Genomic DNA, 14,536 nt, shown 5'->3' with positions numbered 1-14,536 from the left:
TTCTTGGGAACTGATCCCTCAACCCTAGCTGTGGGGTGCGTGCCCCTTGGGGATTTAGGACACGTGTCATTTGGCCAACAATGATGAGCCTTTTGCAAATTGGACCTGGCTTCCCAGAGAAGATGGGCTTTCCATAATGAGGCCATGCTCTTATTTCGTTTAGATACCAAGGTTTGAGCCTACTTCCTAGACTTGGGCCCAGCTGGCCTGTATTGGTCATTGTGGCTTCTTTGGGCCTTATGGTGGAGATATTCAAGCCCACATCAATATCTGTTACAGATGATGGGTGAATTTTTTTTCAAAAGCTTTTGTGTAAGACCGTCTAACGGTTAGACCACTTTTTTGGTACTAACTAAACTAGTGTAAAACATAACTATAAGTAATAAAATCATAACTAATTGAATAACAAAATAGTTAAGGTATAAAGACAAATAGTTAAATTTATGAGTCGAAAAGTTATTATTTTTGAACAAACTTATTTATAACTAAAACTCATAAAATCTTAACTAATCGATCTCATTGCTTAACTAATCAGTTTCATTGTTTAACTAGTTGGTTCAGTGCTTAACTAATTGGTTCGGTTACATAACTAATTGGTTTCGTTGCTTAACTAATTGAAATTTTAACTTAACTAATTGATTTCAGCGGTTAACTAATTAGTTAACGTGCATGCATAAAAGTGGTCTAACCGTTAGACCGTCTTTCCTAAAAGTTTGTAAAAATCTTTTGGCAGGTACGGGTGCGTGGTTGGGGTCACCATACCCGCCCCACCCAACTGCCAACTTAAAATCCCCAACAGTAAAAGATTCATAAATGCTTTCCGCCACCGTTTGATGTAGTGTTGTACACTTGTAGTCAGACTCACAGCTCTACTCACCAGCCACGACGCCTTAGGAGAGAGAATCTTGACATCTTCTTCCCCTTTCTAATTTAGGTACGATTACAGTTCTACCTAATTTTCTATTTTCTGATTCACAATGTTGTCAATGTATGTACTATGACTAATCACCTCTGAATTTGTTAATGATTTTCTCTTCCCTATTTCTCATTTCAATTTCCATGTCCAAAAGTTTCTCAGTTTCAATTACTATGTTTTGCTTTTTTTTTTTTAGGGGAATTTCCAGTTACTGTGTAAAATTGAAATTGTTGGTTGTTCATATTGATTTATCAATTAAATTGCGCAATCTTATTATTAATTAAAAATAGAGAGAGAAAAAAGGCTTTGCTAGCTTTATGTTCTTGCATGAATAATTCGGGTAATATGTGGTGATTCTTTCTTGATTGCTGATTAATTATCTGTTAATTTCAATTAGGCATTGGAATTGAAAGATTGAGAGAATATTTTCCGTGGCTATTCTCATTCATCAAAGGCGTAATATATACAAACTACAAGCCTATGATTTAGGCGTATTAGCAGCCCAAGAATCACGGCATATTTGCTAACTATAATACACAAATATCGCTAACTGATTCTAGCTTTACATAATTGCCTAATTTACAATAATCAAGAATATATGATAATATATTCTAACACTCCCCCGCAGTCAAAACGGGTGGTTTCCGGACGTTAAGACTGTCCCGAAATTCGTCAAACAATACTTGAGGAAGGCCCTTTGTAAAAATATCTGCAATCTGATACCGGGATGGGACATGTAAGACACGAACGTGCCCTTTCGCCACCTTCTCACGAACAAAGTGGATATCCATTTCAATGTGTTTGGTGCGTTGATGTTGCACTGGATTACCCGATAGATAAATAGCACTCACATTGTCACAATATACCAACGTAGCCTTATGAATAGGACAATGTAGTTCTAGAAGTAGATTACGGATCCAACAGGATTCGGAAACAACATTAGCAACCCCCCTATACTCCGCTTCAGCACTCGATCGAGACAGAGTAGGTTGTCGCTTAGACGACCATGAGATCAGATTATCACCCAAGTAAACACAATATCCCGACGTCGAACGCCGAGTATCAGGACACCCGCCCCAGTCAGCATCAGTATAGGAAAGGAGGTCCGAAACTGACGAAGGGTAGAGGTGCAAGCCATGATCCAAAGTGCCCTGTATGTACCGTATAATCCGTTTAAGAGCATGCATATGATCATCTCTCGGTGCATGCATATGTAAACAGATTTGTTGTACAGCATAAGATATATCTCGTCTGGTGAAAGTGAGGTACTGAAGAGCACCGGCCAGGCTACGATAGAGAGTAGGATCCGAAAACGGGGCACCCGAAGAAGTACTGACCTTGGGTTGTGTGTTGACGGGGGTCAAGGAGGCCTTACAAGAGGTCATACCAGCACGTTCAACGATCTCTTCTGCGTACTTGCGCTGCGAAAGAAACAACCCACCTTTGTGTCGCTTTACCGCAATGCCCAAGAAATAATTCAAAGGACCCAGATCCTTCATAGCAAATTCCGAGCTCAAAAGAGACATAATAGACCGGCGGAGACCATCTGATGATGCTGTGAGAATAATATCATCCACATATAATAAAATGTAAGCCATATCAGAACCCTTATGAAAAATGAACAAAGAATTGTCACACCTACTGTTCACAAAACCCATGGAGCACACAAAATCAGCAAATCGCTTGTACCATGCCCGTGGTGCCTGCTTTAGCCCATATAAAGACTTTCGTAACAAGCAAACATAATCAGGATGGAGCCGGTCCCGAAAACCCATAGGTTGATGCATGTACACTGTTTCTTTGAGTTCTCCGTGTAGAAAAGCATTTTTGACATCTAATTGATGAATGGGCCAATGCTTGGGCAAGGAGAGGCTAAGAACAGTACGGATCGTTGCCGGTTTCACAACCAGACTAAACGTCTCACCACAATCAATGCCAACCTGTTGTGTTTTTCCATCACCTACAAGACGGGCTTTATGCCTCTCAAAATCACCATTAGACTTTTCTTTATGGGTAAAAATCCACATAGAACGAATAACATTCACATTAGGCGGACGGGGCACCAACTCCCACGTCTTATTTTTAATAAGAGCATCAAATTCATCATCCATGGCCATTTTCCAATTCGGGTCACGGAGGGCGGTCAACGGGTCACGAGGGATGGGAGATTTCGTAACCGTGGTATGTAAGTTAAATAGTCGTTTAGGCTTAACTATACCGTGTTGACTACGGGTCACTACCCGTGACTGAGTGGGATGGAGTGGCCGCTGGAAAATGGGATGTGTATTTGTGGGAGAAGGTGAAGTGGGCTGGCCCAAAAGAGGAGCCGTGTCTAATGGGTTGTGAGAGAGGAACGGGGTAGCTGGATGAGCCAGGGGGGGTGTCTGCTGGGCCGGCCCACGAGCTGGATCAGGAGGGAGCTGATCCGATCCGCGTGGGTCTGGGCAGAGAGAGGAGACACGGATTGGGCCTGGCTAGGAGAGCTTGGTTGGGCCATATTGTGGCTGTTTAAATGCTGCAAATAATTTCTCAAATAAGGGGAAGGTGCATCATCCAAAAAATTAAAAGCAGTAGACGAGGGGCTATGTAACTCAGAGAAGGGAAACACATGCTCATCAAAAACCACGTGGCGACAAATAAAGATTTTACGAGACGATAAATCGTAACATTTGTAACCTCTATGGTTTGTAGGGTATCCCAAAAAGACACAAGGAGTGGAGCGTGCTTGCAATTTGTGGATAGTGGTGGATGGGAAGAGGGGGAAACACAAGCATCCAAAAACCCGGAGATGAGAATAAGAGGGTTTCCTATGATAGAGGACCTCAATAGGGGAAGCATGACCCAAAAGTTTGCTAGGTAACACATTTAGGAGATATGTAGCCATTTGTAACGCATGATGCCAAAAGGATGGGGGTAGAGAGGCATGTTCAAGAAGAGTCCGAATTATATTATTGATAGATCGAATTTTTCGTTCGGCTTTCCCATTTTGCGAAGATGTGTGTGGACAAGAGAGACGGAAAGACACCCCATTATGTTCACAAAATGTTTTAAACTGACCATTCTCATATTCCCGCCCATTATCACATTGAACATTTTTGACATTACGTTCAAATTGAGTTTGTATGTGGGTTTTCAAGGCTAAGAATTTGGAATACACATCGGATTTTCTACCCAACGGAAATGTCCATAAATATTTTGAGAAATCATCCAAGAATAACACATAATAACGATGACCCATAGAACTCAAAACTGGAGATGTCCATAAATCACTATGGAGAATGTCAAATGGCAACAAAGTTTCAGAAATTGAAGAACTAAACGGCAATTTAATGTGTTTACCAAGAATGCAAGAACGACAAATACTAAAACTACTAGATTTAGTACATTCAATGCTTTTATTGAGCCTAAGAAAATTCAAAATAGAATCGTCCGGATGTCCCAACCGATCATGCCAAAGGGAAGAAGACATGGCCGCAAAAGCTGATGGTGTGGTAGATGGAGTGGTGATGGGATAAAGGTCGCCCCGGCTATCACATCTCAGAAGGGCCGTCCCCGTCCGGAAATCCTTCACAGAAAACCCATAAGGATCAAATTCGACAGTCACAGAATTATCAGTAGTAAATTTACGAACTGAAATTAAATTCTTAATGAGTTTAGGTGCATGGAGGACATTACGTAGGGCTAAAGGGGGGTTAGGGGAAGGCAAATGAGTGTGACCACAACCACGAATTGGAATTGAATGACCATTACCAACAACAATACCAGTATTATGATTGCTCAAATTAAAATAAGACGAGAGATTACCGGACGATGACGTCATGTGAGAGGTAGCGCCGGTATCCATATACCAATTGTTGTCGGGTGGGTTCAAGCTCATTGTGTGCATAGCCGACTCAATATCCGTCGGAACGAACGTTGGAACATATGATCCCATTGGAGCCGTTGCTGTAGCCGAATACACCTGTTGTGGATGAGGGCCCAAAACACTTGGTCCATTTGGTTGCTTAGCTGGGCCAGGAGTGTTTGGACGAGCCCAACATTGTGTTGGATATGGGCATGGAGGGGTGTAGTGAGGCACCCACTGCCACTGCCAAGTGCCCTGGGGTGAGACCGGCTGACGGCCACCGGAGTTCTTGCCACCAGAACCACGACCGCCAGAACCACCATGGCCACCCTTGCCGCCACCATGATTCCGGCCACCAGAACCACCTTTCCGGCCACCGTTGTTGCGGTTATGGGATTTGTTTTTCCCACGAGTATTACCCGAGTTGTCGTTCGACGGGGCAACCTCGTCAGCCGCGACGAACATTGCCATAGAACCACCCTGAGCCGCCTGAGCCACCTGTTCACGGTATTCCAACAGAAGAGATGATCTGGCCTCGCTGAACGGAGGGAGCAGTTTCGCGTGCCGAATTTGGGAGCCAACATATTTATATGGCTCACTGAGGCCGGATACTAACTGAAGAACCAGCCGGCTATTGGACACCGGAGCACCGACGTTCTTGAGTTGGTCGGCAAGAGACTTGAGGTGCTGACAATATGCAGATGGATGCGAAAATTCTCCAGCTTGGTGGTGGTGAATTCCTGTTCAAGAAGCACGGCCCGAGAATTCTGATGGTCTTGGAATATCTCACGTAGCCGCACCCATGCCTCCATTGCCGTAGAATCCGGTTCCATAATGGTGTTCAAGAGATCCGTAAAGATCGTCGAATAAATCCATTGCAATACCGTAGCATCAAGAGTCGCCCAAAGTTCTATCTCATCCTCTGTTTCCGGAGCCGGCTTCTCCGTAGGTGGAGGGATGATATGATGAAGAACTCGGTGCGAACGGGCGTGGATTTTGAACAGTTCTGCCCACGTCCCGTATTGGATGTTTTCCATCTCCAAAGTAATGGAGACATGGTTTCGAATATTCGAAACAGACAAAGCCGGGTGAAAGAACGAGCCGCCATTGTTGGATTTTTCACCTTTTCCAGGCATGGTGGCTGCAAAGAGGAAGAAAAGAGATGACGGAGGAAGAAGAAGAGAGAGCAAGTAGGGCAGCGGAAGGAACCCTAACTGACTGATACCATGAAAGATTGAGAGAATATTTTCCGTGGCTATTCTCATTCATCAAAGGCGTAATATATACAAACTACAAGCCTATGATTTAGGCGTATTAGCAGCCCAAGAATCACGGCATATTTGCTAACTATAATACACAAATATCGCTAACTGATTCTAGCTTTACATAATTGCCTAATTTACAATAATCAAGAATATATGATAATATATTCTAACAGGAATTATATATCATATAGGATACTAATTCGATTAATATTTTCCAAATTGGGTTCATTACAATTTAAGCTTCCCCCCCTGGTTTAGAGATTGATTGGGTTAGTTAGAGTGAGATGTGCCGTTCATATCGAATTTGGCTACATGCCGTTTGAATCATCCATTGTATTGATGTAGCTGTTGAGGCAAACATTCTACTTCATATGTTTCATATTTGTTAGTGGGAAATAGGTTGGTAATTTGTTGGGTCATAGCCTAATTTCCAATGCAAACTTAGGAATCGATGATAAACTTAAGCTACAATGCGTTATTGGTTTTGGCGTGCCAAACAAGGTTCATTAGTTATACTCTGTAACGTGAGCGAGATCATCAATCTGCTTCTCTGATCCTTGTCACCTGTAACTAGAAAATGGTGATTAGTTAATTGGTTTAACCATTTTTTTGTTTCACCCTGGGAATATGTCAAGCCTATGCTATAAACAATCATCAAACTTGTCAAGGTGTTGAATTTGGAAGGATGATGCCCAATATGAGTCTATTCCAAGTGTTTGAACTTGCATCTGGCATGGGTGTAGATGCGGAAATGGATGTCAAGAGCAACCGGATGTCTAGCTATGGGCTATGACTTTTCAATCTGTCTACCTGTTCCCAAGAATTAACTTAGCTATGGACTGACAAAACACTCGTCGATATTCAACCTGCTCCTCTTTCTCCAGTTAACTCTCTAAATGCTAAACCCTCACTAACTAACTAACTTCTTCTTCAAGCCACTAACTTAGTACTAGTGTTCCTTCCTTAAGTGCCATTCTCCCTATATTGATTATTTCCACCTGTCTGTCTTTCTCTTCCTGTGATAAGTCCAGTATGCCTCTGCTAGTAGGATAACATTCGAACCCGTCAAAAATGAGAGTGTTTGTACATTAACTGGTTATTTCCTGAGTACTTATGTGTCCATTAATTTTTGTGTAGGGTTTGAATTTTGTCCAAAGCCAATTAGCTTCTTATTGCTCAACTTCTTTAAGAATGTAAGACATTGCATCTGATGGATATTCTAGATGATCATCATATTGAAGAATGTGGTGAAGTGATCCAGATGTGAAAGGGTATGAGTCAGCTAGTGCTTGAACCACATTAAGAAAGGAGTTACGCGGTACAATTCGTGTCGATTCCTTATCTGGTACTTGGAGAGATAACCCTCGTGGGGCTGTATTAGTTTACAAGGTTGATTTCTCCTGTGGTAGTGAATCATTCCCTGAATTTGAAATCTTGACTGAGTCAAAGCTAGATGATGATGTATCTAATGCCAAGGTAGATTTGTATTTGCTCATCAACACGGCCATATTATCAGTTATTCCATGTGGAGAAGTACATTTGGGGTTAGACTAAATAAAGCGGGCAACTCGCTCTCATGAACTTTTCTTCAATGGGTTATATGGAAATTTGTTTCAAGGATCAAAGGCAAGTGGTGTCAAAGAGAGTTTCTTCTCCTGAGAGACAATGATCTTCAGTGTATCACTTCGTCATATAGTTGATCTTACCACTTGAGTCTTCAAACTTTATAGATCTCATTCTTGAAGAATCAACTGAAGGGATCGATTCCTGTATCATTGTGGTAGACTTTATGAGGAATTATCCTTCGTTGAGTACTGAGCAGTCTGCAAGAAAATATATTCAATTGATGCCCCTGTTGAATAGGCAGCATTAGGTACATCGGCCTAGCTGCTCATTGTATATAAGAAACTTAGAAGAAACTGTCTTGCTGAGAGCCCTATTGATGGGGCACCGTCAAAGATTCAAAGTGTACTATATTTGCTGATTACATCAGCAAAAAGTACAGAGTTGTGTTTTTCTATCCAGGACAGACTTGTTATGGTTGAAGACTTGAAGTAGACTCTTCACTCTTCTCTCAGATAGTGAGGCTAGTGTGTTGGCTCGAAAGATGCTGTCAAGCAGCGATCTGTTTGATACAAAGAGAATGAATCATGTTCACAAGCCACGTGAGCTCTTAGTCTGTATAGATATCCAACTGTCAACTTTAAGGTCGTTATTTTTACAGGCTGGAGTCCATGATGTTAGCCTGTCAGCTAAGGAAAGAGAGAGCCTATCATTTGGATAACTTTCATATGCCGAGCTCACTGATTTTGGAAGCACTTATGATCCTAAGATGCTATGAAGTTTTTTGTTCTGAGCATTTAGAGATGCTTGGTGAAGTGAACTGCCACATTTTTCTTAAATATCCCCAGAAACATGATGGTAAGTTAAACTAGACAGGCCAAGGTATTATTGGCCATGCTAGCTTACGTAAATGGGATACATCACAATGGATTTAATCCTCGTCACTGGGTTTCCCCTAGGCAACTTTCAGTCCACCTCGTTCCTTGTTTATATGGTGTTTGACAAATCTGAAGTGCCCTTAGATAGCAGATATCATACTTTTGACGAAACTGACACACTTGGAAAGAGCTGTTATAGGGGACATCGGCGGTTAGTTTCCAAAAGCATTGCTTATTGTGTTAAGGCAGTTATTGATGCATTTCTATGTTGGTGACTTGGTGTTGGGTAATGGCTGCACTAGGAATCGAAGCTGAACTAGGGATCGGTTATGTTGACAAAGCTATCAAATCTGGCATCTGACCTGTCTTGAGCCCTAAAAGTTGATCAGGTTACAGCCTAGGAATCTAAACTCGGGTATGATTTTTCTACCAAGGAATTGTAACTCAAAGCTACACATTTAACAGAAAAGAAACTGGGGTGTGCTGGCTATGAGTGGCTGGAGTTTCTGTTGAATACTGTGCTGGATCTGCTGAAAACATGGCATCTTTATCAGAACTACATCGGTATTGGTCCAGGAGAGTTAACTGGCCTATGTTCAGCGTCAGAGAACAACGAAAATTTTGGTCAAGTCTCTGTTAGACGAAACCTGTATCAAAATTTTCAGCATTGTTTTGAGTATATCTCGAAATAAATGATAGAGTATAACGTTGGTTTTGAATGCAGAAGATTATATGTCGCTGCAAGGAAGACAATACCCCCCAAGGTTTTTGGCGACTTTTGAGTTCTTGGACTAATTGATAATGAGCTTAATATGGTAGATGTGTGGAGAATATCTTTACCATTATTGTCTCCCAATGGAACCTCTGGTAATCTTGACTTGCCTCCCTTCTGTGAGCTGATGAATTGTGCGATCGACTTTGGTACTTTTTCAAAGAACATTGTATCAATGACAAGGACGTGGTGCTTGCATTTCTGATGGAGCCAAGGATTCATTTGTTCTTTTGGCTTTGGGATGTAAAGGACTAAATCAAATTGGCTCTTATAACCTCTTTGCTTCGTTTCCATGAAGTAGAAGATGGTCGTCCCGTTATCGTCCCGTTATCGCTTTTGGGTCAATTGGAAACTATCTCTCTGCAATTTCAGGGGTAAGGTTGCGTACGTCCGACCCCCACTTTACCCCGCTTGTTGCGGGAGCCTCTTTGAGGCAATGGGGTAATGATAATGATGAATTGTATCAATGACAAGGACGTGGTGCTTGCATAATTAAGATTACAACTGGAAGACCTCTTATTATAGGAGAAGGGATTGGGAATGTCATGTGATAGATGCGTTTCAGAGAAGAAAATCAGGAATCGCATGATGTAAGTTCAGATTTGGTCGATACGAAGTTTAGTGTCATAAAAGTCATGATAGCCTTTCTAATTTGGCAAAGGTTCAGATAAAAGGACTGGGTCCAATAGTTTCAGAGCAAAGAATGGATAAGAAGAATTTTCTCAGGATTCAGCAGCATTGCACCTGCTCTATAAACTGGAACAGCAGGGCACATTTGTGACTGCTTACGGAAAGCCTTAATGGATGTTTGTGATATTTTCTGCAACTCCAGCTCTTGCCAATACTGCCTTTAGGCTTTGATGGTCAAGAACAAGCTGTTTATCCGAGTCCTGAATAACTAAGAAGGATATATTTCCCTATTAGTCTTATTGAATTTGATTATGGCCTTGTGCAATGAGTGTTTACGGTGTGACATTGTTGTAACTGTGAACTCCTTTGTTGCCTTCTCCTTCCTGATCGTTGTCAAAATGTTTGACGTTGCATTGTGTGCATTGATCGTTGCCAGAAGACTACCGGAGTGTCTTTTGTAATTTTTCTTTTTATCTTAAGACTGGTAAATTATGATAAAATTTCCCTGATAAAATTCTAACAGAGAATAATATGATTGTACATTTGTAGCAGGTCATCATGAGTATCACTCTTGATTTACAAGATTTTATTCTTCGTGCTAGAGTGCTGAAGCTGTATAGACAAGCATTGAGAACAGCTAGGCGAGCCCCCACTCAACCCAGAGGTCTCTTTCTCTCTCTCTCTCTCTCTCTCTCTCTCTCTCACACACACACACACACACACACACACACACGTAGACGTGCTTGGTAACGGGCTCACACCCTTGCCATCCTCAAATATGTTTTCTGCTGTTATTGCTTTGGTCAATTTTTTTACTCTTACAATATAACCCTTTTTGCTGACACATTAGAGCAACATCAGAGTGCATCTCTGGTGATAACAAAGTTATTAAGTCATGAATGGCTCCTTTGAAACTGCAGTTGAGTTGCAGCAAACAATTAGACAAGAGATAGAGAAGAACCGGGACTGCCAGGACAAGCAGAAGATCCGTTTCCTGCTAAGTGAAGGGAGAGAAAGAGTGAAACGCTTAGATGAGATGCTTGATATGCAAGGTTGCTGATCATTCATTGCATTGGTGGAGACCTTCTAATTGAGAACACAAACGACTACAAGTTCACTGGGTGGCTTGTTTGACTTATGTAGTCACAGTGACTCGGACATAATCTGTTGTAATCTTTTTCCGGAGTAGGACATGATTGATTGTAGAGTATGTATCAAGATAATTTCTCATAACAGTCCATTATCTTGGGATCTTATGTGTTCATATTCTTGCATTTTGCACTACAAATGCTTATTTGCATTTGCAGGGTTCTTTAGTTTTATTCTTGTTTTTTTGGTGGATTGACCGAACAAAATATGAGAATATGAAAATATGAAAAATGGCCCCTTTATTTCCTCTGCTTTCCATATCACACTCTGGTTTCCAATAAATAAATTACAAACCCTGTGACATTCTTTGGTTTCCAATCAAAGGTTGCATTTTATTATCATAGGACAACTTATTGCGAAGTTTATGAACTTAAAGATGATTTGAAACGAAAACATTTCAGGGCGTCAGCAACTGCCATCATAAACCAATTCAAAAGCTTTAAGATTCTAGATTAACGCACTTTATGAAAATTTCACCATTGTCTGCAACACAACTGCAAGCATAAAAGTTAATCTACTGAGCAATGTCTGTAACAATTAGTGAAACGGATTGGTTCAGCAGACAGAGGGGTCGAACAACCCAACAGTAAACATTTCCATGATCTGCCGCGAGCTTGGCAAGATTTAAAACGAGGACATTAAAGGAGAAACCCTGCAATGCTTTATTTAGCTTTTTTTTTGTATCAGGAACTCTACCCCTCGTTAACAAAACTGTGCGCGCTACATATATCATTGGATTGGATCAAGGGACATAGCTTACAAAATTATTGTATCTTCTTCCCTGGCTTATTAGTCATGGGCTAGTAAGATTGACAACCAAGTTGTAGCAATGTGCAGCACCACAAAAATCCACCTCAAAACACTAAAGCACATACAGAGTATAACGATGCCTTTCAAAATTCAAATAGGACGGGCAACAAATCCCCTGTGAACCATCTTTTCCACCAACTCCTCATGCAGCTTAAGCTGTCCAGCGTTTCTCAACAGTTGCAGAACCATGTTGTAAAGATACAAGCTTGGCACCAAACTCTTCTCCTCCATCATCTCTCTAAAATACTTGGCAGCTTTGGACCAATGCCCCATCGCACAAAACATTGAGATCAATGTCTTATACGTATTCACATTAGCCTCTATCCCATTCTCATCCATCTCCTCCTTGAGCTTCAAAACCATATCAGTCGACTTTGATTCCACAAACATCTTCATCAACACATTGTATGTCACTGTATTAGGTTCACACTTCAACTCCTTCATCTTCCCAAACAACCGATGAGCAGCATTCACATCTTTAGCCTTGGATATACAGATGAATATCGGGTTAAAACTATGCGCGTTAGGAATACATCCCTTGATCCCCATTTGACGGATCAACTTAGTAGCCTCATCCCGATTCCCATCTTTACAATGTGACTCAATCAGAAAGTTATAGGTGATCACATCAGGGCTGCAACCAAGCCTTTTCATCTGATTATAAACCTGCAAAACCTTCTCAGTCTTTCCCCCAGCCTTAACGTGCACCCTCATCAAATTATTGAAGGTCACAACGTTTGGCTGACAACCCTTGTCAATCATCTCTGCAAAAACATCATGGGCACGAGTAATTTGCCCGTGCCTACACAAAGCATCAATAACAATGGTGTAAGTGTACACATTTGGTTCAATGTCAGCCATCTTCATCTCACCAAACACCCTCTCAGCCTCCGGAATGTCTCCCACCTTACACCAACCATTAACCAAACTAGTATAAAGCACAACATCAACATCAAACTTATGTTTTAAACTATCAAAAAACGACTGAGCATCTGCAGCCTTCTTTTTCTTGCTGAGAATGGTAATAACAGCCGTGAACGCCGCCTTATCGGGGCAGCAACCAAAGTCTTCCATTCGATTAAAAGCGTGGATAGCCTCAGCTACCATTCCTGCCCTAACATACCTTCTAATCAACGAATTAAAAACATCTACAGGAACCGGTAAATTCCTCATTTTCATCAAATCAATCAAACTCCATGCTAAATCAAATTGCTTTACCTTCCCAGCTAAGTCGATCATTTCCTCAAATACCTCATCCGAAATGAACTCGCCACGCTCTTGCAGCCCAATCGCCCAGTTGAAGAAAGCAAGAGCTTGGAGAAACGGGATGCCATGGCGGACAGCGCGGCACCGTTCGATAACAGAGGTTATGATAGCAGGAGAGAGAGAATCGACGGTGCAGAGTTTCTTCGAGAACGAGATAGAAAGATCAGGGATGGTGAAATTAGGGTTTAACAAATTAGGGCTTTCTTCGAAATTAGGGTTTTTGCGGAAATGGTCTTTGATTAAAGAGTGGAAATCATCTGCAATTTGGGATTCTTGAGGAGAGATATTGGAAGGTTTTCTGGGTTTTTCCGGAGCATCATTGCCATCATCTTCATGCTCAGATTTCTGGGGTTGCAGAGTTTCAATGGCGGATGTGGAGAAGGGTTTAAGGGGGGTGTTAGAGAGAGAAAACATAAATCTTGATCTAATTAACGCCATTTGAATCAATTGAATACTGAAAAAAGCTTTCAATTTTTTTGTTGGGTTGTTTCAATTGAGAAGATTTCAAGCTGAGGTTTTTCAGAGGTTTATCACTGAATTGAACCCTGATACAGAATGCAGCGTCACAGTGAAATGGAAGTGGAAACAAAATGACGTCGCTTTTTTTTGCAAAATTTAAGGGGCTTATTAAACCCTGCCCCACTACTACTCCTCCTTCATTTACCTCTTCATAAACTTTCACTCACAAGTTGCAACTTTGCAACTGCCCCCCTTCAAGCGGAGGCTACGGCCTTGTGGCTGGCAATTCAATCACTTGCTAATGTGTACTCGAGGGTGGATATCCTTACGGATTGCTGTGATCTCGTTACAGCACTTAAACAACCAAGTGACACAAAGCTGGAGATTCGGTCCCTGATAGCGGATATAGTTCTTAGTATTAATTCACTTAATTATTTTTTCATTTCTAAAGTCCCCAGGAATGAGGTGTCTAGAGCTCATAACCTAGCTGTTCAAGCTAGGAAAAGAGACTAGATGTGTGTTTGCTTTTTCCTTCTGCCAAAAAAAAAAAAAAAACTTTTACTCACCATCTTACCTCCGACCTTACAACCAACCTTCAATCTTCCAACATTCTGACAGCCACTGCTCTGGCCAAAATTCCGGCGATCTAAAATTCCGACGACCTGAAATCCGTCGGCTTCCACTACTCTGGCGAGCTTTTTTCCAGCAACGTAAATCTCTGGCGAAAAAATGCGTCGAAATTCTTACATGTACGAGTCATCCGGGAGAACATCCACGTCATCCCAAGAGGTAATTTTTTTTGTACGGCAAAACATAAAGAGACTTTTTCATTTTAAGCTTCCACCATGATAGAGACTTCTGCAGTTTAAACTCATACCATGGTAGGAGCTCAAACTGCAGAAATCTATACTATGGTGGAAGCTTAAAATGAATAAGCCTGCATATTAATTCGATTGTAATTATTGTTGAATTTGAAATAAAAAT

At 41.4% G+C, this 14,536-nt stretch overlaps 2 protein-coding genes and 1 pseudogene across 3 annotated transcripts; 2 read left to right on the top strand and 1 right to left on the bottom strand.

The window, feature by feature from the left end:
• The first annotated feature begins 777 nt into the window (after positions 1–777).
• Positions 778–11,190, top strand: LOC110799338 (uncharacterized). 2 transcript variants are annotated; one of them, XM_022004590.2, is made up of 3 exons: positions 778–934; positions 10,421–10,532; positions 10,789–11,190. In XM_022004590.2, exons 2-3 carry the CDS (start codon positions 10,427–10,429, stop codon positions 10,926–10,928), a joined length of 246 nt encoding a protein of 81 aa, XP_021860282.1. In that variant the 5' UTR covers positions 778–934; positions 10,421–10,426; the 3' UTR covers positions 10,929–11,190. The 2 variants fall into 2 exon arrangements, with proteins under 2 accessions (XP_021860282.1, XP_021860283.1); XM_022004591.2 differs by having other exon boundaries at positions 784–934; positions 10,418–10,532.
• On the top strand, positions 7,221–10,324 carry LOC110799337 (endoribonuclease Dicer homolog 3-like; annotated as a pseudogene).
• Positions 11,191–11,422: 232 nt separating the features above from the next.
• LOC110799336 (pentatricopeptide repeat-containing protein At1g20300, mitochondrial) lies at positions 11,423–13,746 on the bottom strand. Its single transcript, XM_022004589.2, has one exon. It carries the CDS (start codon positions 13,529–13,531, stop codon positions 11,918–11,920), a length of 1,614 nt encoding a protein of 537 aa, XP_021860281.1. The 5' UTR covers positions 13,532–13,746; the 3' UTR covers positions 11,423–11,917.
• Between the last annotated feature and the right edge of the window lie 790 nt (positions 13,747–14,536).

The sequence above is a fragment of the Spinacia oleracea genome, chromosome 5 (genome assembly GCF_020520425.1).
Source record: "Spinacia oleracea cultivar Varoflay chromosome 5, BTI_SOV_V1, whole genome shotgun sequence".
In the NCBI taxonomy this organism is placed as follows: Eukaryota; Viridiplantae; Streptophyta; class Magnoliopsida; order Caryophyllales; family Amaranthaceae; genus Spinacia; species Spinacia oleracea.
The sequence above is the reverse complement of the archived record's forward strand: the minus strand, read 5'-3'. Positions and strand labels throughout refer to the sequence as shown.

What these genes read in the sequence shown, in the direction of transcription:
- LOC110799336 (XM_022004589.2), bottom strand. Translation starts at nt 13,531, where the DNA reads ATGGCGTTAATTAGATCAAGATTTATGTTTTCTCTCTCTAACACCCCC.
- LOC110799338 (XM_022004590.2), top strand. Translation starts at nt 10,427, where the DNA reads ATGAGTATCACTCTTGATTTACAAGATTTTATTCTTCGTGCTAGAGTG. An exon ending in AGCCCCCACTCAACCCAGAG is followed by an intron (nt 10,533 to 10,788) that starts GTCTCTTTCTCT and finishes TTGAAACTGCAG; the next exon opens with TTGAGTTGCAGCAAACAATT.